General features: G+C 34.6%; 2 protein-coding genes across 2 annotated transcripts; one reads left to right on the forward strand and one right to left on the reverse strand.

Moving 5' to 3' along the window:
- The first annotated feature begins 16770 nt into the window (after nt 1–16770).
- Nucleotides 16771–19407, forward strand: GH9B13 (glycosyl hydrolase 9B13). The gene is made up of 7 exons (XM_089621889.1): nt 16771–17164; nt 17276–17683; nt 17764–17856; nt 17933–18094; nt 18180–18291; nt 18402–18565; nt 18657–19407. The coding sequence occupies exons 1-7, from the start codon at nt 16907–16909 to the stop codon at nt 18987–18989; spliced, it is 1530 nt and encodes a 509-aa protein (XP_089478015.1). The 5' UTR covers nt 16771–16906; the 3' UTR covers nt 18990–19407.
- Nucleotides 19408–20571: 1164 nt separating this feature from the next.
- Nucleotides 20572–26471, reverse strand: SUS3 (sucrose synthase 3). The gene is made up of 15 exons (XM_089623141.1): nt 26189–26471; nt 25946–26078; nt 25577–25731; nt 25287–25479; nt 25064–25182; nt 24750–24966; nt 24529–24624; nt 24244–24417; nt 23994–24110; nt 23721–23887; nt 23316–23540; nt 22802–23123; nt 22007–22251; nt 21024–21162; nt 20572–20943 (listed from the first exon to the last, which is right to left on the reverse strand). The coding sequence occupies exons 1-15, from the start codon at nt 26284–26286 to the stop codon at nt 20902–20904; spliced, it is 2442 nt and encodes an 813-aa protein (XP_089479267.1). The 5' UTR covers nt 26287–26471; the 3' UTR covers nt 20572–20901.
- Nucleotides 26472–26768: the final 297 nt, after the last annotated feature.

Consider the following 26768-nt stretch of genomic DNA (forward strand, 5'->3'; position numbering starts at 1 on the left):
GCTAATTTAAACAGAAAATACACTCTTTAGGCAGTTATTATAAATTATATCGAAAAGACATATATTATTATTAAGAAAAATCAAAAGTGTAATAATTTTGGAGATGTTGACACCAATATTATATCTTGTCACTTACCAAAAATCAATCTAGAAGTCGAAATTGACAGATCTATTACTAAAACGAGGTGAGAGGAATTTTTTTTACCATACTACCCTTATTTTTTTTTACCACTCTGATTCGTTCTCTTTCGCAACCTTGTCCTTCTGCAATTCAAGAATAAAATATTTTTCTCACGAAATCGTCATCGCCAATTTCCTTCTACAAGCTAGGGTTTCCTTGAAGCCTCGCGACTATGGAGGCCAATGATGGTTTACTCGGCAAAATTCGGAGGTTAATGCTTCGGATCTTTCGATTCAACTCCAGTGGTGGCTCTTAACTACACATCGAAGCAAAACCTAACTTCATCGCCAGTATTCTCAGTGCTTCGCTCGTTCGGTTCTTCATCGGCGGCTTTGAGCCCTAATAGCAGCCTCGTGCATCGAGATCCGTTGGAGAGAAAGGTCCAATGACATTTTCTCGGCGTTCCCGACATCGGAAAAGGAACCTATGCAAGTCGGCTCTGAAATTTTCTCGGAATCCCTCACATCACCACTGGCGATCTCATCCGCCACGAGCTCGCTTCGTTTGGTCCTCTCTCCTACCAGGTTCGAGTCGATCTGATCGAACTCCAATCTCTATTTCGTCTTAATCCATGAAAAATTTGAGTTATGAATTAAAAAAATCATTTGATTTAAGATTAATGATTAATGCTTTCCAATTATGAAAATTACAAACAGATGTTTAATGATTTTAAAAATTGAACTGCATTATGTAGCACAATGTTATGGAGTGGCATGCTGGTTGGGCGGGTTTAAAAGATGTACGCGCATCTTGGGGAAGTAACATGACCGGAAGTTGATGTGTGCTCAATCATGGGAATCACCTACTCCGCATGAGCCTGAAGATGAATGTTGACGCATCGTGGAGGGCTCCAACGACTTCGGTGGTGGTGGGCTCCGATCTACCATAAAATCGAAGAAGTTCGTGATATATATTTCACGAAATGTGTCAGAAATTAAATGTATCACAAAATTCTTCAATTTTTTGACAAATTCCATTAAAGGTATTATCGTATTATTTACCTTGATTTAGCATTAGATTTATCAAATTTTCATTTTTATTTAATTTTAGGTAATTGACTGCCAAATATAATATTGGTTCCTATAATTTTGATAATTATTAACGATGTACCGCTATATTATTTGAAAGTTATTAAAATTTTGTCTTTAGAGAAAGGTGATATTCAATCACCTATTAATTCGGTTAAGTAAACAATATGAAATTATATTTAATGATGAATGATGAATCTATAACAATATCTAATATATTTCAATTAATTATTTATGATATGATGTAAGAGTAGTGGCATGGCAGTGTTATGATCTTACTGTAGATCAGCATTTTCTTCTTCAATTTTCCTTTTCTATTTTTAAAAAAATTTACCTTTTCTCTTTTTGACTTGTGCAATTTACATGCGTAATCCAAGGGATTTGATCAAGGAAAATTCTAAATAAAGGTGACTCCCAATCATCCAATCTATTTTTGTTCACCAAACAAATCATCCAATCTATGTATATTGTATTATATGAAGAGAATGGCAAACATACTGGTGTATGTGAGAGTGATAATCTCTTTCCTTCTTTTCCTGAGAAAAGATCCACCGACTACTAAAAGCAACTTCAACCCATGCATCAAATTTGGTGTTGAAATCACACAATTTTTATGTTAATTTAACACCAAATTTTTTTCCAACTTCAACCATAACACCAAATTTTACATAAAAAATACTATTCACCATTATTAATTAATTAAAACTATACAATCTCTTTATATTTCAAAAAATAATTATAATGTGTATATTTTTTAATCAAGTGATTAAAATTATTTATTACTTGCCAATATTCAACAAAAATCAAAATTGTAATAAGTTTAAAAATCATTTTTACCATTATTATATTGTAATTTAAGATTTTACTTCTTTTTTAAAATTATGTTATTTTTTTAATTTTAATTTTATTTTATGTGTTTAATTTGAACTTTATAATCTATGTTTAATTTTTTTTAATTGAACTTTGTTTTAGTGTGTTTTTGTAGTCAATTAATGAGTTTGGTGTTTTATAAATATTAATAAGGTTAAATATATATATATATATATATATATATTTATATATTAGTTTATTGTGCTAATAAAATAATTTAACAAAAAAAAAATATTGGGTATATACAGTGCCACGTCAAATATATCGTGACAATGTATATCACACTATATTTAGCGTGAGAATGGCGTGTGGTTGGAGGCATTTATACGATATATTTGGTGTTATACAGTTGCGTTGGAGTCGACCTCACAAACAATATGTCAAAATCTTTTTTTAAGGGGAGAAAATAAAAATCCTAATTAAAGTATTTGCACTCAATCTCTATCTTAGAGATAGAGATGGAGATACCCCTACACTTCATATTAATATAAAAATGTAATCTTTAAAATTAAAATAAGCGGATGAGAATAGTAGATTTTCATATTTGAAAATGCATGATTTAATCTTTATAACTATTTTTTAATACTAAAAAAATTTAGAAATTATAAATTAGCCCAAAATGTAATTAATAACTATAATATTTGATACTTTATATGTATTATGTATTTATTTATAAATTAGTGCATCCTAAAAAAAATTAATTCAAATACAGCTAAAAAAAATTAAAAATTATTACAATAAAAATCACAACATTTTACATAGGTAATTAAAAAAACATCAGGAAATTAAAAAAATACATAATTAAAAAATTTAAGTCACAATATTACATAAACAACAAATGGGTTAATATATAGTCACATTAATTTTGTTGGCAATATAGATATAATATGGGTTAAAATTAAATTGTAAAAAATTATAGTGGGATAAGATATACTTAGAATATTCATTGAAGAAGATGTAAAATAGAGATGTAGTGGAGATAAAAAAAAACACTGCCTATTCATATAAAGATGTAAAATAAAAGTGAAAAATAAATATTGAGTAGAGATGTCTTACATCTTCGTCATAATGAAGTGATATTTATTTTTTGAACTATGGGCTACAATATTAGAAGTTTAAATACAACAATGAAGGGTGAAACACTTAAAATAAAATAAAAATAAAAAAAACTCAAGACTAATTAAATAGGAGTACGCCGGAGACAATCAAGCCTACTTCATTCGTTGATGTAATTATAGTTTTAACAAGATTCACTACCTCCTCATAATATGATTGAACGAAAATATTCATATACCCGGATGGTGATGAAGATGATGCAAAAATGCATCCGGATCGTTTATCTCATATTTGTACCTTGTCTGCATAAAAAGGAAATAATAATTATTGGTAGTGTAGTTAAGCTTTGTTGATGTTGGATTCTCTCTGGCATGGTTAGTTTGGTAAAACAATTTTGTTTGTTCGAGCGAAATTGTAAGAAGTTGTTCAAAATCCGGGTTATTTATGCTACACTGTCCTAGTTTTCTATTTTGAATATATTAGGTATATATTATTGGATATTTGATTTCTGATTATGTGTGATTGCGAGAGATTTGTGGGCTAATCTAATAAAGCTCATTGTGAGTCGAATTAGGTAATTCACTTTTAGGCAAATTCACACCGCTTTAAACTTTAAGCCAGCCTCTCTGTATTTGAGATTTTCATCGACAACTAGCTCTTGTTACTTGCAATTTATGGGTCACTGCCTTGATCAGAGTTTCTGAATGCGTGTGTTTGAATTGACGTGTTTGATAATCTTCAACAGAAAATTAGGTGAAACAAAGAGAGAGTCTTTATTATGAGTGAGTTCGGATTCATATTCATTGGAAAAGTCAAAGACGGATGTATTTGTAAGAAAATCACCAAACTTAATATTTCTATTCTTTTGACCGATTGATATAGTGAAGTGTTTTCACTCGGACGTATTAATCCTCATGAGTATGTGGTTTATCGTCGATTAAAGTTACCGATTCTGTTGTGTTTTAAACTGATTTCCGTTTGATTGTTTATTGTTTGATTATCATTTTAATTAAAACTGCTTAAAAATAATCAGTTGAACAACTAGTGTCTCACTCATTAATTAACAACAATCTAAATCACTCATTTCAGTTTAAACTTTAAAATCAAAATAAATAGTAGACACGTCACGTAGATGATTTCCAAGCTATGGGCCAATAGATAATTAAGGTGTCAGCTTTTGGGTGTATCAAGTATTTATTTATTTATTTAATTATTAATTTTTTTTTTTACAGAGTAGCAAAGCAAATAGTGTGACGAACATGAATGCAATGCAAATATGCTTTTGCATGTGCTTAGTATCAGAGAAGCACATGAAAGCTTACTAATAGGCCATTTTCAAGAAACATGCTCTCTGGGTCCAATCTGGACCTATATTATTGCTTCAATTTCTTCTCCACAATTAAATACTTCTCTTTGAAATTCCCTCCAATTATCTCTCTCTCCAATGTTAAGCGTATTTATACTTTCTTGTCATCTGATTCTCATCTATATGATGCACCAATGTCTCATACTCTCACTGAACATAGTTGTCTTGGTGCTTCTAGTGTCTCTGGGTTTTTTTTTTTTTGGAAAATGACACATATATACCTTTTGTTTTAGTGAAATGTCGAATTTAACCTTTGGTTTTCAAAAATGTCGAGATCATACCCTATGTTTAACTAAAATGACGAAATTATACTCTGAAATAAACAACAGTGCCACAAATCTTCTTTTTATTGACTTTTCAATGACGTTGACTATAATATTTAAATGTAAACACCATTTATCTTTATTCATTCGCGTCATATATGTAATTTATTTAAAACTAAAAAATAAACAATAGTATCTTAATCGTGAAGAACACAAAAAGAGGCAAAAAGGTAAAATAGACAGTTGATAGTCATCAAAATTACAGATTCGAACAGAGAATCCATGATTCAGAGTTGCAATTCGAACACAGAATGAAGTCATCTCTTGGGAGACATGAATTTTATTATTTAATTTCAATTTAAAGCTATTTTTATTTCAAAATTGGAAATTTGAAAGTTAGGATACTGTTTTGGATTTGATTATGTTTTTCTTATATAAGAGTTAATATCAATGAAAGGGAGATTTGTGACACTATTATCCGCTTCAGGATATAATTTCGTCATTTTAGTCAAACAGAAGGTATGATCTCGATATTTTTGAAAACCAAATGTTAAAATCGACATTTCACTGAAACACATGGTATAAATGTGTTATTTTTCCATTTTTTTTTCCTGCTTCAATAGTCAATAGTCCTACAGACTAGTGGTTTTCTAGATTGGCCACTATACATGTCAGAATAAAACTGACCAATCATTGGAAAGTATTCAGAAATAATAATAATAATAATAATAATAATAATAATAATTGAATGTATATTTAGAATTATAGATTTAGGCCAGGAGCAGATTTTTTTTATTTATTTTTATTTAATAAAAGCAGAAAAAGGTTTTCAAAGACGCATTATTCATGTAAAAGTTCCACATGCCATTGTTTGTTATTTTGTTTATTAGGATTTTTCCTTGCCTAGGAGGAGATAATGCAAATAAAACTTATTGTAGATAAACGTCCAGAACATCGTCATGAAAGTCATTTGCATAATTCAAAAACATGACATCCTTGGCCAAATATTTATATATTTTATCTGTTTATTTTATACATATGTATCTTGAACTTTAACCGCGCAAAAGAAGACAACAACCTTTCAGGATCACGCCTACGAATTCTGATGATGTTTCCGATATTTTTACCTTTTTTACGTTTAACTTCAAGCTTTGCATTCGATCCGGAAGTTACCAGAAAGAAGGCTGTCATTTGTCTTTTTGTGTCTCACAGATGTATCGCTTCCGTAGCTACCATTATCAGAAGAAACTATTTTAATAGTGTTTTGAAAGTAGAAGAAGGCTATCGAAAGACATTCATTCCGCTAATTTCCATTAGTCATTTGTATTTTTATTTTTTAATTAAAAAAATTCAGAACCGTTGATAATCACCATCTAACGACTGATATAATTTATCCCTTATTAATTATTTTTTTTATTTATCAAATACCAGAAACTACCGCTTCCGTTAAGTCAAAAAAATTTCTAACGGAAATACCGCTTCCGTTAATCTCCGGAAGACAAAAACTTGCCTAACGGAATTGCCACTTCCACTAAGCAATGGAAGACACACTAACGGAAGTGGTATTTCAACTTGAAACCCGATTGCAATAGGCTTCAAAAACAGAAAACACGTCAGATTTCTCATGAATAAAATCAACCCAAGTGTACCTTGGAGTAGTCATCAACACAGACAAAGACATATCTCTTCCCACCAAGACTTTCCACTTGCAGTGGACCCATGAGATCCATGTGGAGAAGCTCCAGAACACGAGACGTAGTAAAATGTTGCACTATCTTGTGAGACATCTTGACTTGTTTTCCGACTTGACAGTCACCACAGATTTTTCCTTCCTCAATCTTGAGCTCAGGTATGCCAAAAATAGCCTTCTCATTTATGATCTTCTTCATGCCTCTCAGATTAAGATGTCAAAGTTTCTTATACCACAACTTAGATTATTTAACCTTAGAGATGAAACAAGGTTGACTTTGAGAATCTTTGTTGGGAGTCTACATGTAGCAATATTAGTGAATCAGATTCATTTCATTAGCTCAACATGTTGCTCATCAGACACAATATACTACCCTCGAGTAAAGTTAACAAGCAATTCTTGATCACAAAGTTGACATTTACCGATAATTTTATCTTTACCACCATCGCCAAAGGTAACATGAAATTTCGAGTATGGCTTCAAATTCGTCAAGTAGCTTTTAACATTGATCATGTGACGAGAGCACCCACTATCAAAGTACCAATCTTCAGTGGATGAAGCACGAAGAGAGGTGTATGCAATGTAAGCTCGATGATCAGCTTTAACTCTCCAGACTTTATGGTTCTCTAGAGTCTGAACAGACTGATGTCTACGGGAGAATTACGGTCGGTGAATATTTATCCCATAGAGACGATTGTAAAAATGACGTATATGACAATGTCCACTGCAGTAGTGACAGATCAAATTAGGTCTGTTGTCAGGAGACCTTGTTGATCTGTTAACAGACTGATGGTGAAATTTACGTCGATGTATATCAGTGCCAAATGTCTGAGGCATCTGTCAAGTTCCCTTCTGAGTGGGAGGAACATAGGTGGTCTTGGAGCTGGAGCCACCATGAGTGTATCCAAGCTCTTTCATGTACTTCGTAGGCTTACTAGTAGTGAGAATTTTATCAAGATTATTAGTGTATGAATTAGCATTCTCACATACTTAGTTCTATTCTCAAGCTCCGAGTTGAGACGACCTACTTCATTCTTTAACTCAACAATTGTTTCCAGCAACCTAGTCTTGTCCCATGTGAGAGACTCAATCATCTCTTTTGATTCTCCAGAACCTGTGATTCTTTAATCCACTTATAGTAAAGACCTTTGTAGGCATATGCAAGTACTTTATCAGGGATTTCATCATCATCAGCAGGAATAGGTGGAAGAAAAAAATTAGTGGAACTAGCAACAACAGTGGAGTTATCAGACAGTAAATGCAACAAAATTGCTTATCTTATAAGATTCATTTTCGTCAGACTCATCATCGGAGAAGGTAGCATTGTTGCCTCTATTTTGCTTCCTAAAAAATTTGGACATTCTCTTTGTATATGCGTATAACCTTCACATTCGTGGCATTGAATTCCCTTATATCTGTTTGAATTTTTGGAGTTGAATTTATCACCATCACGAACATTTCTCTCAGAATGTCATCCTTTCTGATATTGTTGTTGAGGCTGATTGTCTCTGACAACAGATGAGACATTCTTCCCAGAAATTTTGTCAAGTCTCTTCATCACCTTATTATAGTTCTTGGAAAACATAGCAATAGTATCATTAACATCATCATCAATTTTAGAATACATGCTCCTTCTAATCAGAGGCAGAGTTCTTGAGAGTCAAACCCTTGTTCTTCTTCTCAGGTTTTGGAAGAGACAACTCATAGGTCATGAGAGACCAAATAGTAGTTATCTTAATCTTGAATATTTCAGGGAGAGCTCTCAGAATCATTCGAACAAGTTTCTCATAACTCATGAGAACTGAAAGTGAGAATGACTCATTAGCAATGTCTCGGATGCGCATATTGAACTCGGCAATAGTATCTTCTTTAAGCATATTCATGGCCTCAAACTTAGTGATAAGAAGCTGGAGTCTCAAACTACGCACTTTGGAAGTCCCATCATGCGACACTTCAAGAATTTTCCAAGCTTCATTGGTCCTCTTACATGTGTTTATGAGTTTGAAAATATTTTTTTCAACATCATTGTAGATTGCATTTAGGATACGAGTTACCGAGAGTAGCCTCATCTTTTGCAGGATCACAGTCCTTCTCGGCTTTGGTGGACACGACCACATCCTTATCATCTTTAACAATGGGATCAATCTAACTATTAATAATAGTTTTCCATGTATTGTTGTCAACTGACTTAAGAAAGAAGCACATCCTTGTTTTCCAGTGCCAATAATTCGTCCCGTCAAGAACAGGTGGACGATTGACAGATCCGTCTTCCCTGGTATTATCCATCAGAAACAGAAACAATACAAGGATCACACCTAAGATCTGGGTGCCCGCTCTGATACCAATTGAAATTCTGCTTAGTCAGAGACAAGATATAGTCAATGTACGTACGCGACAATCTGTCCTGATGCAATAGATGGACAAATATAAAAACAATGCGTAAAAGTATACAGAGAATGGTAACACAGTTTGGTGCAACGTCACCTACTCTGGAGGGAAGTGTGCCCAGTGGAAAGGAAATTCACTAACGAAAAGCAGTTAATAGTACAACAATGGACTTATATAAATGATCCCCGCTTCAAGGTCATTTTCCTATTACTACCATTGAATTCCGCATCAGCCCCCCACCCCCCCCCCCCCCCCCCCCCCCCCCCCTCCCCCCCCTTTTTGAATTTGAGATCCCTTCAATTCAACTCTAAAAAACTCTCATTAAGTTTGGTATTCTTCGATGTCAGATGTGAATGTTGCCCATAGAAGGGCATTATAGTAATTATCCTCAGGGGGTATTATAGAATAACCTAAAGAATACTATTAAACGAAAATATAATGTCATCATCAATGATAGAAAAGATTAGTTGCTAACCTTTATAAGCAACAACATTCGACTTATCCATAGCCCTCTGCTGAATTCTTTCTGTTCTCGGTGGTATGAGCATGTGCTCGGACTGTGCTAATTATATGAGTACCTATATATATATATTATATATATATATATTGGTACAAAAATAAAGTATAAATAATATAAAATATGCTTAAAGTGGATGGTTTTATTTTAAGTATTTGAAGATTATGATTACATATATTTATGCGTAAATAAAACATCGATTCTGATATAACATTAAGATAGTTTCCATACATCTGTAAAATAATAAGAGAATTGTCACCAAATAAACCACTTAATGGAAACATGTAAATTCCATTTTAGCCAAGGTTTCAATTTTTTTTTTTTTTTTTTTTTTTGTAAAAAATAGGCCATCACGTTGACGTAATTTTTAAAATTAAAAATAACCAATTTATTAGTTAAATCTCCATCACTAATAGGAGCTAACACTCTCTATCTTATCTCTCTCAATTTTTTCGAATTTCTCTCTCTCTCTCTCATGCTGGAACACGATTTATAATTTCGCAAATATGTATAGATTCTTTAGTGGAAACATGTCAACAAAATCAACCTTGGCCATGTCATAAGCAATCGATGATTTTAGCCAAAGTCCGCTGTTTCGACCTCCAAAATGGTATTTTTTTAATCAGATTTAGGGTTCGAAAAATTAGGACTTAATTTATTTGTTGTTCTTTGTGGATTATTTGATGAAGAACTCACAACCGAAGAACGGGGCTAGGGTTAGGATTTGAAGATCCGCGCAAAGATTATCAACAACGATTTAAAAAAAATTCTTCGGAATCTTGTTCAGTTAATATTTGGTAACAAATGTTAAAAGGTAACTGGATTTATGATTTTCTGCCTTTGTTTTCCAAATAATGCAGTTAATATCTGTTAATGGATTTATGTTTTATCGAAATGTAATAAAAAAATGTGCAGCTAATATTCGTTAATAACCATTAATAGTTTGACGTGTTTATTCATCCTCTTATGCGGTAATTTTTTTTATTTCTTCTCGATTTGTTTTTTTTTTTTTTTGTTGTTAATGAGCCTTGATGAGTTTTTTGTTTTATTTTTTAAATTTTTTTTTTGTTAATTATGATGACTTTTAATGAAACATTTTCTAAATTTGTGGGATTCTAAGTATTATGTTTTTTAAAAAAAATTTATGAAAATAGATAATTAAGGATATTTAGGTAAAATACTAACATATTTTTCGCTAATTATCATAAATTAATCAAATTAGGACTACATTGCAAATTTTATGTTTCAATTTAGCTAAATTTCTATAGTGCCCAAGTAATAAATAGTGAAATTTGGGGTTATGAAAAAATAAATTAAAATAAAAAACATGGAGGGAACCACCGAACTTCAAGATATGGTTCATTTCTATGCTACCTGAAAATAGGAATTAGAAGAATAATTTGTCCTTTCCTTTATATCCAATGGCTCTATCCAAACAGTTAGTTGACCAGGTCAAGGCATGGGTTTTTATTGACCCTTTTGCGACTCACTCACTGAACTCAAAGATTCGTCTGGGTATAACCACGTCTAATATTAGTGTACTTAGAATATTTCTCCGACAAAAATTGGGAGTTCCAAGTATAGAGCCCATAAAATTCCAATCTTTATCTTGCTGCCACGGTAAAATTATGGGCAGAGCGTCAAAGGTTACCCTTCCGAAGTAATTGGAGCTAACTACTTTACCTAATATATATGAATTTAAAATTCTATCACGAAGGATATTAATTTGATCACTTAAAGTTTAGAGTTTAAGGTCAAAGTCAAACTATATGAATCGCCTTAATCGAGAACAAGGACCTCTGAGCATGTACTCGAGAAAGCGACCCCAACCATAAGCTATGTAGAGGACCAACTCGGGCTTTTCTTCAATCTCAACAGGGTTAGAGCCGTGCCCAATGTCATGCCATGTAAATATATATTGTTAGGTTAGGTCGACCTCTTGCGCAACAAGGGTCGACCAGAGCTGCTTTACGCAAATTTGACATCTCTGAAATAAAGATATATGTGTTGGGAATCTCACGTTGAAAGAGAATTAGAATAAATAAAATGGATTTAGACAATAAATTATCAACTTGTCCTAATTTATATAAGACCATGGTCACGTACGTGATTTAGACAAAATAGTGTCAAGTCCTAGTGAAAAAACTTCACTTGCTCACCAATAGTCTTAAAAACGTGCTTATTTTTCATTAAACATTTCTGTAAAAGCACTTGATTGATGAGCTTAACTTATCTAGGTTTTTTCGAGCACCGTTATCCATATATAACTTGAGTAAAGTCATCCTGTAACCATTTTGTATTGATACGACCAACAACAACAATGACGACAACAACAACAGCCAACAGGAAACACCAACAACAATGCTAAAAATATATTTTAAGGCTATATTAATTACTCACGAGCTCCAATAATATCTCAGCACAATTTTGGTACTTTCTGACCTAATAATAATAATAATACCTTCAGTATTTCAGCAACCTATAGTCCAGGCACGCAAAATGTAAGTGGTTTTGAAGAATAAAGGTTATCCTATTTTTCTTCATCAATGGTGGATGTATAATTCTTGAGACAAAATTGAATATAGACGTAGACTTTCATTAATTGATCGCATCAGAAAAATCATGCAAGCAGTACACGTACGGTGTATATATATTCATGGAATGTGCGTGTGATCGAAATATAAATCATTTACCCATGAGGCCATGTGATTGTAGGAGCTAAATTGTATAAATAGACTCAATAACGCATAAATATATATAGATCATATACTATCTTTTGTAATATAGATATTGAACATTTTTTTTTAAATACCTTTAGCCTCAAATAACGCAAAAGAAAACATCATTATCTCTTTTTCAATTTGATCTCCATCTTATTTATCTCTCTCATTTTGTCTATCTTCACTTTCAAACGTTTAATGATCACATTCAAAATCTATTTTAAGTTAAAAATGAAGTTTGTATAGTTTAAACTCAAATTTCATAGTAGTTTGGGTGTTTTCATATGATTTTCAGTGAGTGTTGAATATATATATATATATATATATATATATATATATATATTTTTTTTTTTTTTTAATTATGGTGAATTTTTTCATATTTTATCATATCTTCGTATTAAAAAAAAATCGAAAAACATCAAAAATTTCTTGAAAGATGCCAAACAAAACATGATAGAGAGAGAGAACATCGTTTTATATAAAATAATTGAAACATTTAATACTATGACAAAAATCGTCATCTGGTGCGACGGATGTCGCACCAAATATGTCAAAAGTCGCACTTAAAAGCTCATCGCTAAAGGCATTAGGTGCGACATGTCGCACCTAATAATCATACCTTTAGGTGCGACATTTTCGGGTGCGACATGTCGCAGCTAATGCCCAAGCTATTTTCCTGCCAAATTTATTAAAATTGACGGGTATATTCATATCAGGTGCGACATTGTCGCACCTAATACCCTTCCCGCCATAATATTCGGTGTTTTTTTAATTAAAAAAATTACAAAATCAGAAATTAGAAAATTAAATCAAAATTCAGTTAAAATTAATTAACAAAGTTCTAAATTAGAAATAATATTATGAAACCGACTTAAAATTTAATAACGTCCTAATGTGCTTACTCGGAACAATACTTAACAAAAACCTTAAACGTCATGAGTACAAGGTAATAATAATTAAATAACTCGTTAAATTTTTTAAACGGACGCTCCGCGAGTCTCCGAGCCAAAAACTGAAACGTTGGCCTTCGCTTGGTCTCGGCCTCGCCTCGTCGACGCTCGCGCGACTGCTCCATCATATCTCGGGCCGCGTCCTCGTCGTCTCGAACCGCCGCTGTGGGCTCTGCGTAGCCCGTCCTAAGACGACCCTAGACCCTCGGTAACAAAACTCGTAAACGAAGACAAACATGTTAACCGATATATCACCAAGTCACAAAAGAAATCCGAAACATCATGAACCGCATAATTTATGTTCCTAAAATCCATAACAACCTTTCTCAAACATTACAACTCATATATCAGGATTTCAAAACTGAATCACACGGCCAGCTCATATCCTTCCGCACCCAATATGTTAATTTGTTGTAGTGTAATGGCGATCTATGACAAAACATGAGCGAGAGACTTCACTTTATTAGATTTATTTTTTTTAAGGAAAAATAAGATAATGTACGACATTATATGAAATAATTCAATATACTCTGAAAAAATATTCAAAACTTATCGAAAATCATTCGAAAACACGAATTTTTTAGCGTATATAAACTTGAACTAGAAAAGGGATTTTGAATGATATCATATAACTTTTGCAGGAGATATAGAGATACAAAATGTGAGACGTGAATCAATAGAGAGATAAAATATAGTTGATAATCAAGAGAAAAAAATGAAGTATCTTGAAGTCAAGTTTACTTTGTCTAAATGGGAAACATATAATAGTTTAGTTTTGGTATTACGAATGACAGCATATGATTTTTTTTTAATGTGTTATGTGTTGTTACGATGAGTTAAATGGCTATTTTTGTTATGGCAAAATTGTTGTTTTTTGTTATGTTAGAAATATCCTCATAAAACATGACGTGTCTGATTTACACGTTAGTACAGTAATGTGGATTTCTGCTGACATATTTTTTTGTCTGATCCGCTTTCGTACGTTTTTCGGCCATCCAATGAGCGTTCTTTAAGGCATTGAAAAACCTTATCGAAGAACACTACGCTGGTTTGTGTCTTATATAAAGGTCGATTTCCCTCTTTGGTAGGGTTACACATGTAGCTATTTTGTTGCAGTCGTCATCGCCGAAATACCCTACCTTAGTGCTTTATACTTTATTTATTTTTACAACCGTTCCTAGAACTTTGTCACAGAGTTAGTTATATGTTTATTCAGGTTATTGTAAAACACATACTATTATAAACGCCGTTAAAACACTGAGAGAGTGTGAGTGAAAAGTGAAGGGAGCTCAAACACAGTGGGAGCTTGGGCCAGAAATTGATAGGGTAGTTTGAAGTTGTAGAAAACCTGAAAGGTGATCATTCATGGTTGTTCGACGTTGTACTTATTCTGTCATCTAGTGAAATTCTCTTTCCACCTGGAGTATCATCCCTCCAGAAGTAGACACGATTGGAGGAACTGTGTTACCAACTCTTGTCTTTCTTTACTTTCAGTTTATATGTTTGCGTTATTTTGCTAAACTGATAAAGTTATTTCTTAACCTGGTACAACATCTTTAAAAACATCACAATAAAAAGTAGATTTACTTTTTCATTATGGATTCTAATTTATCAAATTTCTCAAGTTTAACCTGCTTGGTTTAGTAAAAGTTGAACAAATATAATAATATATATGTTTATACAGTTGTGATCCGTTTATATAGGTAACGTGTCAAAATCAAGTGTCATATACTACAAATCAAATCTCCTGAATATCCACAACACTATTTCAAAATAATTAAAAGGAATGTTACGCTTTGAAAATAAACCTATGATTGCTTATCATCAATCATCTCATTTATTATATCTAAATTATAAGACAAAATATAGAATAAAATTGACATATTAAAGGTTTGATCTTATCTCTCATTAGAGCATCTGCTCCGGGTGGTAATTTGAGTTGAATAGAGATGACATGGATGACATTCAATGTAGCATACCCATTAAAGTTGACTTAAAAATAGATAAAATTGGGCATCAATGCTTTTTTTTAGCACCGATACCAACTAAAAACATTATTTTTTTAATAAAAAAAATAATAAATATTGATTTTATCATTTTAATAAACATTAATTTTATCATTTTAATAAAATTATAATTGACACTTTTAAAAGTTGTTACCACTAAAATGTTATTTTATAAATTATTAAATAAATAATATGAAAAATATTATAATTAAATATCATTATTATAAGGATGTGGCAAAAAATTGGCTAGTCTTAACATAGAGATTAGAGATGCTCTTATATCATAGATTTTGCACACTTCGACGCGACTGTTTATAAGGAATCTTAAAACTCATAATCAACCACGATTGTCGTTAATCCTGTTAGCCAATTTTAATGTATATAAGAAGAGATCAGAGATGTGGGTGATCTGTTTGCAGGTGTACGTGTCATATCCAGTTCTAATCAAACAATCTTAACACAAATTTATTTTCGTCAACAATTATATGATATGGTGAGAGCATTTTTTGCATGTGATGCCAGGGTTTTTAAACGGCATATGCATTTGGTGATAAAGTCAAGGGAAAAACCTGTCACCATGCAGAGCCATTTTCTTCGCTAAAAAATGTGGTGTATATATATATATATATATATATATATATTGGTATTTATCTTTAATGAACAAGAGAGATTCCATGTGAACGTAGAAATTATTAATATGAAGTTTTAGTTTAGGTCATAAATGTCCTCGTCTGCCTTCATTTATGCCAACCTGGGGGGACCTTGAATTGACATTTCACAAGTTTGGTAGCCTAAACATAATACAAAATAATAGGAATGATAAGTGACACAAACGAAAACCAATGAGCCAGTCTCTGCTCACGAGTCAAATATATATAATTATAAATAGCTAGCAAAATCTCGGCGAACCATTTTTTTCTAAAGCAAATTATTTATTTATTTTTTGGCTCGGATATAATTATTATTTATTTTATGCAAAATCTTATGTTTAGTTCTTCACTCTTGGTATCTGCGAGACCAGTTAGATTTTGACACGTTGCAGCGTAATAAAAGTCTCACTACCAGAACAGAATGTATGTCCCCTTCGTTCAGAAAAACTCTTCTTTCTAAACAACATTAATATATTTTTTTGAGGCTGTCAAGTTGAAAATGCGTTAAAAAAGACTATCGACTTCAAAAGAGTTTTTATTTTTTATTTTTTATGTATTTATTTATAAGTTAAATGGTATTATAGTAAATAAAATGAAAAGTCGACTGTAGAAGTATGGTGATGACAATGATAAATAGTAAATACAACGTTAGTATAATAATTAGATCACCTTGTATACTTGACTTGAGCAAATGATTTGTGTTTATGACCGAAAAATAAAAATGTATGACTAAAAATAAAAATAAAAACATGAATAGTTTTTTTTGAACGGAATACATAATTTTTATTTATTTATTTGCATGTAGTTAATTTTTTTTTTATTCTTATTTGCAAGTAGTTAAACTGACCAAACTATCTAATGGTGGTAAGTTTGTGCATTCACTGTAAAGGTCTTAACTAGACAACTTAAGGATGATTGTATGCTTATATGTGTTTATAGATGCAAATTTATCAAACATAACCCTTTTTATCAGCTAATTTAAGACTCAGAAGTCCGTATAAACTATTTTGTCAACTATTTTAAGTATTAGTAGAAGACGTTACCAAACATAAACCCTTTTATTTTCAGTATAAATAGAAAGCCCAGTTGGGTAGTTTCTTTCGTGTCTCTGCTCAACTTCCCACACCACTCTCTTTCTCTCTCTCTCTCTCTCCTTCTCTTCCCTCAAAAAGGAAAAGGAAAGCAAAAGATAGACAGAGAAGAGAAAAGAAAGAAACCACAATGATGGCTCTTCTTCGCTCTTCTTCCCTTCTCACACTCACACTGATAGCCCTAACTCTAACCTCCCTCGTCTGTGACTCCGATGCCAATCCCGGTCACAGCCACCGCCGCCGCCGCCACGTGGCGAGCCAGAACTACAAAGACGCCCTGACGAAGTCCCTCATCTTCTTCGAGGGCCAGAGATCCGGAAAGCTCCCCAACGGCCAGAGGGCCACGTGGCGCCGCGACTCCGGCCTTTCCGACGGCTCTGCCGCCAATGTACGTGCACGAAGCCAATATTAGCCCCTAGTTCAGACACACATTGATTCAAGTTCAGCTGATATATATATATATATATATATATATATATATGTGTTTGTATATGCATAGGTTGATTTGGTGGGAGGGTATTACGACGCGGGGGACAACGTGAAGTTCGGGTTTCCGATGGCGTTCACGACGACGATGCTGTCGTGGAGCGTGATCGAGTTCGGGGGTTTGATGAAAGGAGAGCTCGGAAACGCGAGAAACGCCGTTCGGTGGGCCACCGATTATCTGCTGAAAGCCACCGCTCACCCAAACACCATCTACGTCCAGGTCGGCGACGCCAACAAGGACCACTCTTGCTGGGAGAGACCCGAGGACATGGACACTCCCCGGAGCGTCTTCAAGATTGACCCAAATACCCCTGGCTCCGACGTCGCCGGAGAGACCGCCGCCGCGCTCGCCGCCGCCTCCCTCGTCTTCCGGAGGACCGACCCGGCTTACTCCAAGCTCCTCGTCCGGAGGGCCATTAAGGTAAATCAGATACATTCTCTTATATTTTACCACTTTTGTTGGAATACGATGGCTAAGGGTATATTCGTCTTTTCGGGTAGGTGTTTGCGTTTGCCGATAAGTACAGGGGAGACTACAGCAGCAGGTTGAAGCCGTATGTGTGCCCATTCTACTGCTCTTACTCTGGCTATCAGGTAAGTAACTAAATTAATATTAATCCCAAATATAATTAATTTATATGAATTAATATGGGTATATATATATATATAGGATGAGCTGTTATGGGGAGCGGCTTGGCTTCACAAGGCTACAAAGAACCAGACATACCTGAACTACATTCAGCTCAACGGCCAAGTCCTTGGAGCCGCCGAGTACGACAACACTTTCGGCTGGGACAACAAGCATGTCGGAGCAAGAATTCTTCTCTCCAAGGTTCCCATTTTTTTTTTCATTATTCATCTCATATAATTCATGGATATTAGAGTTAATTAATTTAATGTTTTTTTTTGTTGGGCAGGCGTTTCTGGTCCAGAAGGTACAATCACTGCACGAGTACAAAAGCCACGCGGACAACTTCATATGCTCTATAGTCCCGGGAGTTTCTTCCTCATCCGTTCAATACACTCCGGGTACGTAAATAAAATGAATCAGACATCAAAACAAAAAAATTAATGTGGTCCCCAGATCTGTAACGGCTAGTTTTCTCCTCGCGTGTCGTTTTTCTACTTGCTATTGGCAGGTGGTCTATTGTTCAAGATGAGCGACGACAACATGCAGTACGTGACGTCCACGTCATTCCTCCTCTTAACCTACGCCAAGTACTTAACCTCCTCCCACACGACCGTCGTCTGCGGCGGAACCACAATCACCGCCAAACGCCTCCGATCCATCGCCAAAAAGCAGGTGATGATCTTAAATCAAAATAAAAATTAAAACGATGAAATTCGTCCCAAGTAGTATTAATATGGTGTGTTATGCCGTGTACACGTGGCAGGTGGACTATTTGCTGGGGGAGAATCCGCTGAGGATGTCGTACATGGTTGGGTACGGCGCACGGTACCCGCTGAGGATCCACCACAGGGGAGCGTCGCTCCCGTCGAAGGCGTCTCACCCGGGAAAGATCCAGTGCCACGATGGCTTCACTTTCCTCAACACCCATTCGCCGAACCCCAATGTCCACGTCGGCGCTATAGTCGGTGGGCCCGACGCGCGTGACAGGTTTCCTGACCTGAGGACCGATTACGAGCAATCAGAGCCCGCCACGTACGTCAACGCCCCGCTCGTTGGGTCCCTCGCCTACCTCGCCCATTCCTTCGGCCAGCTCTGATGATTATAGTCTAGTAGTGATATGCTATTTAATTAGCGTTTATATTATGTGTTTTTTTGGGTTGTGTCGAGTGGGAAACAAGTGTTGGCACGTGTGTCACGTGGTGATAGGGTCGAGTCACGAAACCCCAAAGGTAAATGGGTGGATCTACACCCGAGGCACGGCTTTTGTTGGTGAAAGGTCTAAAATGACCTTGGTCAGGTTGGTGTTTTTTTTTTTTTTTTTTTGTGCTGCTAGTACTAAAGCAAAAAGCTAAAGAGATAAGTGTTATAGATCTTCAGTATGTCACATGTTGTTAATTATTAAAGTGCTTCCATAATATGGTTTATGTCCTGTGTAATGGTCATTAAAGAAGTGTGGTACGTTCTTTTGGGAAATGGCAATGCGTCTTCTTGCGTTGATGTGGATTTTGGTTGTATTTGTTTTTGTCTCTGTTATATATATTTAGTAATGCAAGTGACAAAAACATTCATTTATTACACTAACCAGTTCATAAATTAATGACTCCGTCTGCAGTAATTAAAAGTGTAATTAATTAATAAATAATCCAATACATACAAAAGAAAATTATCTAAATTATAATAATCTATCATTCAAAATAGACTTTACTCCAAAACATTTAATCAAGAAAGCATATAAGATTAGTGAGAGCGAGTGACAGTAGATAAATAATGTCATGAAAACTTAAAACATGATATTTCTTTTAACCGTTAGTTGTTCTCCCGAGATAGTATTTGACCGTTGAAAAGAGTAGAGATTTTTTTTAGCAGCTTTTTATTTTATTTTTTATTGGGAAAATATCAAGAGTATCTCTCGTCCTCGTGTTTAATCAAAATGCGAGATTTATCCCATCTATTTCTATAAATATCAGACATATCCCTTCAGTTTAATATAAATGACATATTCATCCCCTAAAAAAAATTATATTACAAATATCACTCTTTTCGTTTATTTTTTACAAAAAAAATAATTTGAACTCCCCAAAATATCCTTAATGAAATAATTTTTTATTTTTTATTCTACATACAAAAAAATTAAATTAAAAAATTTCTTTATAAAAAGTTAAGGATTTTTTTTATAAAGAGAGATTTTGATTTTTTTTAATAAAATAGTAAATAAATATTTATTCTATTAAGGGTATTTTGGGGAGTTCAAATTATTTTTTTGTAAAAAATAAACGAAAAGGGTAATATTTGTAATATAACATTTTGTTAGGGGAGGTATATGTCATTTATATTAAACTGAATGAATATGTATGATATTTCTAAAAATAGAGGAGATAAATCTCGCATTTCGATTAAACATGAGGGATAGTCTTGATATTTTCCCTTTTTTATTTTCCTGCACGGCGAGTAGCTTTCTTTTCATGTGAACGGGGTGAGATTATTGGAGGCTGTGGCACCAATGGTCAAAAATATGATGGAATAGGTCTGAGGTTTGTCAGAAACCATCTATGTGTCAGGGCTTTGCTTGGACGACTTTGGAGTCTCATTCCCATCTCTTCTCAACTCCACAAGTCTTTGTTACAGCGAAAGATAATTTACCAGGACGAAAATGAATGAAACAAAAGAGAGAATACTGGTGTGGAAATGAGAGCACATGCGTATATAAATATTAAAATCCACGAGACAGTTTACGGGTCGCCAATTTCTCACAGGGTGGGCTAATAAGGGCATCAAAGAAACCGGAAGACATTCCCACTCTGGAATCATGCGGTCCCACAAGTACTATACAACTCTGTCCTGTGTAAGTTGTAGTTAATGTTGATCTCCTGGATTAGATATAATGTTTTACTTAACTATAAAATTAGGGGAACTACTAGAGTCACAGCTCTTCATTACATTTCACATCTCAAAGGAAATGAGTTTCTTATTTGGTACATAAATAATAAGCTTGTTTATTTACGTAGAAATTAATTCGCCTCATCATCACTAGCCAGAGGAACAGTTTTTGCCTGAAATAAAATAGTTGAAACTCATTAACTTTTTTTTTTTTTTCTTGTAATAAAAAATCACAATCAAGTTCAATACTCACCAGATCACGGAACTTGAGAATGTAGAACATTTCAAGATAGCGGCGAGTCTCGAGCCTCTCCAGCTTCGAGACATACTTCCAGAAGCCGTAAACACCGGCCAAAGTCATTAGCCTCTCTGAATAAATCTTCCATGTGTACCTATAAACAATGTGACCGTCATCCTGGTAAGTTGATCAATACTTGGTTGACAAGAGCTAGCTAATATATTTAACAAAAATTTAGCGATATAAGCCGCATAAACATAAGAATTTGAGTTTTAATCAACGTTTTGTAACTTTTTCGTAAATAACCAAAAACTTTTGTAAATATTTCGTAAATAACCAGTTACTAGAAATTTACTCTGCGTTTTGAGTTATTTTGTTGGCATAAATAGATTTACGTGGCTCTTTACAAAAAGTTAACAAAACGTTGGCTATTTCAAAATTTATAACATTTCATATAGTAGATAGCCACTGAACCCTAAATTTAATGATGTCACATCATCAAAACAGTGGGCTAATTGTTTAAATAATAATAAATAAATAAAGAAAAAATTATTTTCAGGGGTAATACTATGATACTTAACATGGTATTCACAGCCCAATATATATCCAATGAACACTCGGTCCAAAAATAATCGAATCCGACCTAAGATGAGTTGATGCAAGGAGTCACCATCTTAAAGAAGGGGACATGATAATGATCTCACATCATCCTAGAAGTAAGAACAGAAATGAGATCTAACAAGTTTTTTATAAGATCATGAGTTACTGGTCTTATTAGTAATTGGTTTGAGATGTTCAGTGGTGGACCCAGGATATGCAGCCATAAGAAGTTTTTATCATTATTTAGGAGAGCATTTATGAAAAAAAATCATATGATTTTGGGTTAAAATTTTGATTTATAAAAGTTCAGGGGCCCTGATCCTTGGCCAGCTCCGCTCTTCGAGACGTTACCTCATGATAGTTGGCTAATTCCATATTAGAGACAATATGTACAATACCTTTCATAGATTCTTTTAAGACCTGCGTCCGAAATATTATCCCATGTACTTGGGTCCTCCTTCAACTTCTGATAGAAATCGAGGACAAGATCCGCCATTTGATCAGGGTGATAGGGATCGATGTGGAAACCAGATACACCGTTCTCGATAATCTCTGCGGGACCCCCGTGACACGTGGCAAATGTCGGAAGGCCACAAGTCATTGCCTCCACAACAGTCAGCCCGAAGGCTTCGTAGAAAGCAGGCTGTAGTAAAAGAAAAGAAAAAATTGAATGGTAATAAGATCATTTTATTTTTGCTCAAGAATGGTAATAAGATTTTACTCCATGAGATGAGTTTGTATACCGTGCTATAGGTTTATGACTTGGCTATGAAGTCATATCTTTCCTAACCTTGGGAATGGTAAATAATAGAAAGTGATGAAATCTACGGCCCTTGTACTATTTGGGCGGTTCGGTAGCATTTTTTATATTTTTTTTATTACATTGTCTTACAAATTCAAAATAAGAAAAACTACATGAAAATTTCTTTCTAAACTTGAGACGCGACTAGTTTTTGTTCAAAATTGGAACTTGCAAGGAATTGATAGAAAACACAAGTTCATGGAGAAAACGGCGAAAAGACAAGAAGAATCGAGGCCATGTGCCCCGTATAATACAAGGGATATGGGTGCCAAGTTTCTTTAACTTGACACTTGAATTTCATAATATTTTACTGAAACATTAGAAATCTGTCTTGTATCTTTTTAAATATTTTGGTTTGTGTATGGATATATGAATCACTTGCTATGTGTACCTGAACAAAAGCACCCCTTGTGTCAGCTATGTAGCGGTACAGCTCACCGTTACGAGCCCGGTTAGTCTGTGATGAGATCCAACGAAACTGACCGTGCAAGGAGTATTTCTTCATGAGTTCATGCATCTTCTCAATCTCATCGATTTCTTCTCTGTCCTGCGATTTCTTCACGTCGATGTATCCCGCTACTACAACAAGGTTCACCAGTTCCCTCAGCTTGTCATTCTTAGCGAATGATTCCACTAATCCTGATATGTTCTTCACCTTATCCAGCCTAGCCATTGAGAAAATAATGGGTTTTGATCGATCGCTTATCATGCCTCTGCAATACAATAGAAGATACACACAGTTTCAATCGAAGATTTGCGATAAGCAAAGCTAGATTTATGATACAGGGGAGTGATTGGTAAAATGCTGATATATCGTGAATTCATATCGGGGAATCGCTTCATGTGATTCCTGGTATTCAAGAAAAAGAACAGTATATGGTGACTCAAGACATATATGCACTTACACGTGTTCGTCGCTTTGCTCAGGATCATACAACAACTTTTCTATGGAACCATGGAACGCTGTAAGTCTTTTCTCCTTATCGGTGTAAGGAAAATAGATAGTCATATCTGCTCCAGGTGAAACTATGTTGAACTTTGGATCAAAAACATCAATTCCATGAACGACTCGGTAGAGCTCTGGAAGAGTGAATGCAGTGTGGCTCTCATACTGACCAACGGTATTCTTCCTGATAGAGGTAGCATGATAAATGATGAGTAATGCTAAACTAAGATCCCTCTTAAAGATGCTTTGGAAGAGGCAAAATTCGATTAAACCCCATTTGTCAAAAAGTAGAAATACAAGAAAATTATAGATATATATATATATATATTATGTCACGAGTGAAATGAGAAAGGAAGATACATACGTTCCTGCAATTTCCTGGTATGTGCTAGTGATGATAAAATCTGCATTGTTCATGGCAATAAGGTCAGCGGTGAATTGGCACGAGAAGTGGTACTTCTCCTCAAAATTTTTCCAGTAAATATCTGAATCTGGGTATTTAGTTTTCTCCAGGGCATGTGCGATCGTGCACTGCAAAATTAAAAGCGAAATTAAAATAAAATTGTCAAACCACATCTTCTGTATTATAAATATCGAAGAGCTTAAAACATCTCCAATAAGCAAAAATATTGCTAACCTGTGTAACCCCCATTTTATATGCCAACAAGGATGCTACAAGATTCCCATCACTGTAGTTGCCAATTATGAAATCTGGAACAGCCTGTAACTCGGCAGAAATTTCACCCGCCACATCCTGGTGATGAAATCACAAAGTATGAAAAGACCAATATAAATGAACAAAAATAAATAAAACATGGTAATAAGTAATCAGTGAGTCGTAAACTAGAAAGCAACACTACTAGTGGAGCAGGAAAAACCAAGTTTACCTGAGCAAAAGTCTCAAGGTAAGGCCATACATCAAATCGTGAAATCCATTTACGAAGGATTCCATGTTCTGATCGGAAAGGAACTCGCAATATATGCGAATATTCTGTTCCACTGACTCTCTCTAACCGCTGGTTGCAAGTGGTTCCTTTTGCATCAGGTATCAATCTAGTTACCTTCAGATTGCAGTAAAAATGGAATTACAGTTATAGACGTAAAAGCCAAAGGCACAAAATCCAGTGCTACGTTATTAATTTGTGCAAGAACCAAAGCTTAAGAACACTTACAATAAGAATTCTAGGAGTGAAATCTAATCCTTGCTTCTGAATTTTGACAATCATCTCTTTCTCTAGCGCACGCACTTGATCGAGTATATAAACAACCTGGTTGATTGTAACATTAATTTGAAGTCATTATTTACCCAAATTAGGGACTTATGTACGTTCTGCAACCCAATACACATGGATATCATATAGCCAAAAAAAAAAAAAATTAAAAATTAAATTACCTGGCCACCAGTGTCGGGCAAACCTAACACATTTGCTTGTCCAAAATATCCATGGGGTGACAGAATGACGACATTGAACACCATAGGTAATCTTCCAAGGAATGTCTCTAAAACAGACGGATCTGGAGCTTGAAGAATATCCAATAGGAGATGCATCATCTCTAATACCAGTTCAGCATTATTTCCCCAACCTCTTTCAAAACCCATTCCTTGCAGGCTAGAGTAAAAGTAGCATAGAATTACATTTTGGGGTCTCAAAATGAGTAGTTTCTGATTCTACCGATTTTATGAAAAGATAAATAAATAAGACTTACACGTATTCAAATTCAGAGTATGGCGTCTCAGATGGAAGCTTGGTGAGGTATTCCTCGGCCTTACCCAATGCAGATTGGAGTCGAGATACGTTCCGTATCCGATCATTCAACATCAATTGCTAAACAGCACAGCAACTTAGTCAAAGATTGCAAAAAGCGAAAACAGTCCAGTGTACATGATGTCGTCAAAGTTTGGGATAACAGCACGGGTTCGGAAACTTACATGCCCCTTGTACTTGTGCTCTCGAAGGAAATCGAGAAGCGGCTCCAACGAATCTTTGTTGCGAAACATGTTTGAGGATAGGTGACGGTTGAGGAACTGAACACCATTGCCAATGGACGAAGAACGGTTAGGTCTTGGGAATGTGGCGTTGAATGGTTCAAAGTCAAGCTCAAGAGTAAAAAAATCATTTTTCCTACAGAGAAAATAAATCATCAAGGATATTTTAAGAGATACACCTGCTTAGTCCCGATCGCAAAACAAATTAGAAATGTTGAACGCAATTCACTCACTGTTCATTCATCACGAGATCTTCTTTGAAACGTAGATATTCTGAAATATTCAGCTGGTCCACACTGAGCTCATGAACATTGACACGAACGTATTCCCAAACACCCGGCCTTGGACGAACAGCTATAGCCACAAACGGTGGCAGAATTATGGCTTCCTATCACCAAACATAAAAATAGAAAATAAAATAAAATTCCTACTTAATATCATCAAAAAATATCAATTTACAAAATACCCTACTAAGTTCTGGTATATATCACAAGGTGAAGAGCTCCACGTTTAATTTAAACTTTCTTCACGAAACCGAGCAATCCTCTAAATTTAGTATGTCCGTACGAAAACGATAGTTAGATTTAGTTCAAAGAACCGACCTGTGCAGATTTGATTACTTCTCCGAAAGGACCAGAGACGAGCTTCTCTCTGGCTTCGTGGTCCGGAAAGACTTTAGCGATCTCGTCCAACAATGTGTGAGGTTGCAAGATTCCTTTTCCCTGAGCCACATACCTTCAACCAGAAAGTCATGAAAACAATTTCTCAGTAACCAAACAGAGAGTTTATTAAAATATATATATAGGGGAAAAAAAGATCGGTGCGAAGTGGAACTGGAAGCGAACCTGGAGAGGAGAGAGACGAGCTCGTTACGATGATCGGAGAGAGTGTTTTCGACTGTGTCTCTGATGCTCGGCAATCGACCTAGCTTACGACCTGTCATGACGATCGGCGATGAGGATTATTTTCTCAGGAAAATTGAAGTATGTGTACACATACACGCTCTCGCATATAACTGGTCAAGGTTCCGAAAGAGTCTCGGATAGGATCAGACGTTGAGCGAGTTTAAAGTACTTCGAGAAAGAGAAGAGTCCAGAAGAGAAGAGTGGTGAGAATTGAGTTAGTTTAATGGTTTATTTAAAGGGACACTTGGCATCACAGCAGATTTGGCGGGACTGCCCTTTGGGAATAGAACAACCGTGGACCAAGTTTTATCGGTTTTATATTTATTTATTTTTGTTATTTCTATTTTAACCTCTTACTTTTGGATCAGATTTTTTTTTTTCTTGAGGGATAAGATATTTTTTTTCTTCTTGAATCTTGACTCTTGAGGGATAAGATATTTTTGTTTGTTCTTTCTTTGTCACTATTGTTATCGACAAGAACAGTTGATACTGATTACTGACACGATTTCTGTGGGCTTTA

Source organism: Urtica dioica, chromosome 8, assembly GCF_054948205.1.
Source record: "Urtica dioica subsp. dioica isolate 48M chromosome 8, U.dioica_male_clone48M_v1_H2, whole genome shotgun sequence".
Lineage (NCBI taxonomy): Eukaryota > Viridiplantae > Streptophyta > Magnoliopsida > Rosales > Urticaceae > Urtica > Urtica dioica.

What these genes read in the sequence shown, in the direction of transcription:
- GH9B13 (XM_089621889.1), top strand. Translation starts at nt 16,907, where the DNA reads ATGATGGCTCTTCTTCGCTCTTCTTCCCTTCTCACACTCACACTGATA. An exon ending in CCGACGGCTCTGCCGCCAAT is followed by an intron (nt 17,165 to 17,275) that starts GTACGTGCACGA and finishes GTATATGCATAG; the next exon opens with GTTGATTTGGTGGGAGGGTA. An exon ending in GATCCATCGCCAAAAAGCAG is followed by an intron (nt 18,566 to 18,656) that starts GTGATGATCTTA and finishes TACACGTGGCAG; the next exon opens with GTGGACTATTTGCTGGGGGA.
- SUS3 (XM_089623141.1), bottom strand. Translation starts at nt 26,286, where the DNA reads ATGACAGGTCGTAAGCTAGGTCGATTGCCGAGCATCAGAGACACAGTC. An exon ending in GATCTCGTGATGAATGAACA is followed by an intron (nt 25,480 to 25,576) that starts GTGAGTGAATTG and finishes TTTTCTCTGTAG; the next exon opens with GAAAAATGATTTTTTTACTC. An exon ending in TGCCCGACACTGGTGGCCAG is followed by an intron (nt 24,625 to 24,749) that starts GTAATTTAATTT and finishes ACAATCAACCAG; the next exon opens with GTTGTTTATATACTCGATCA.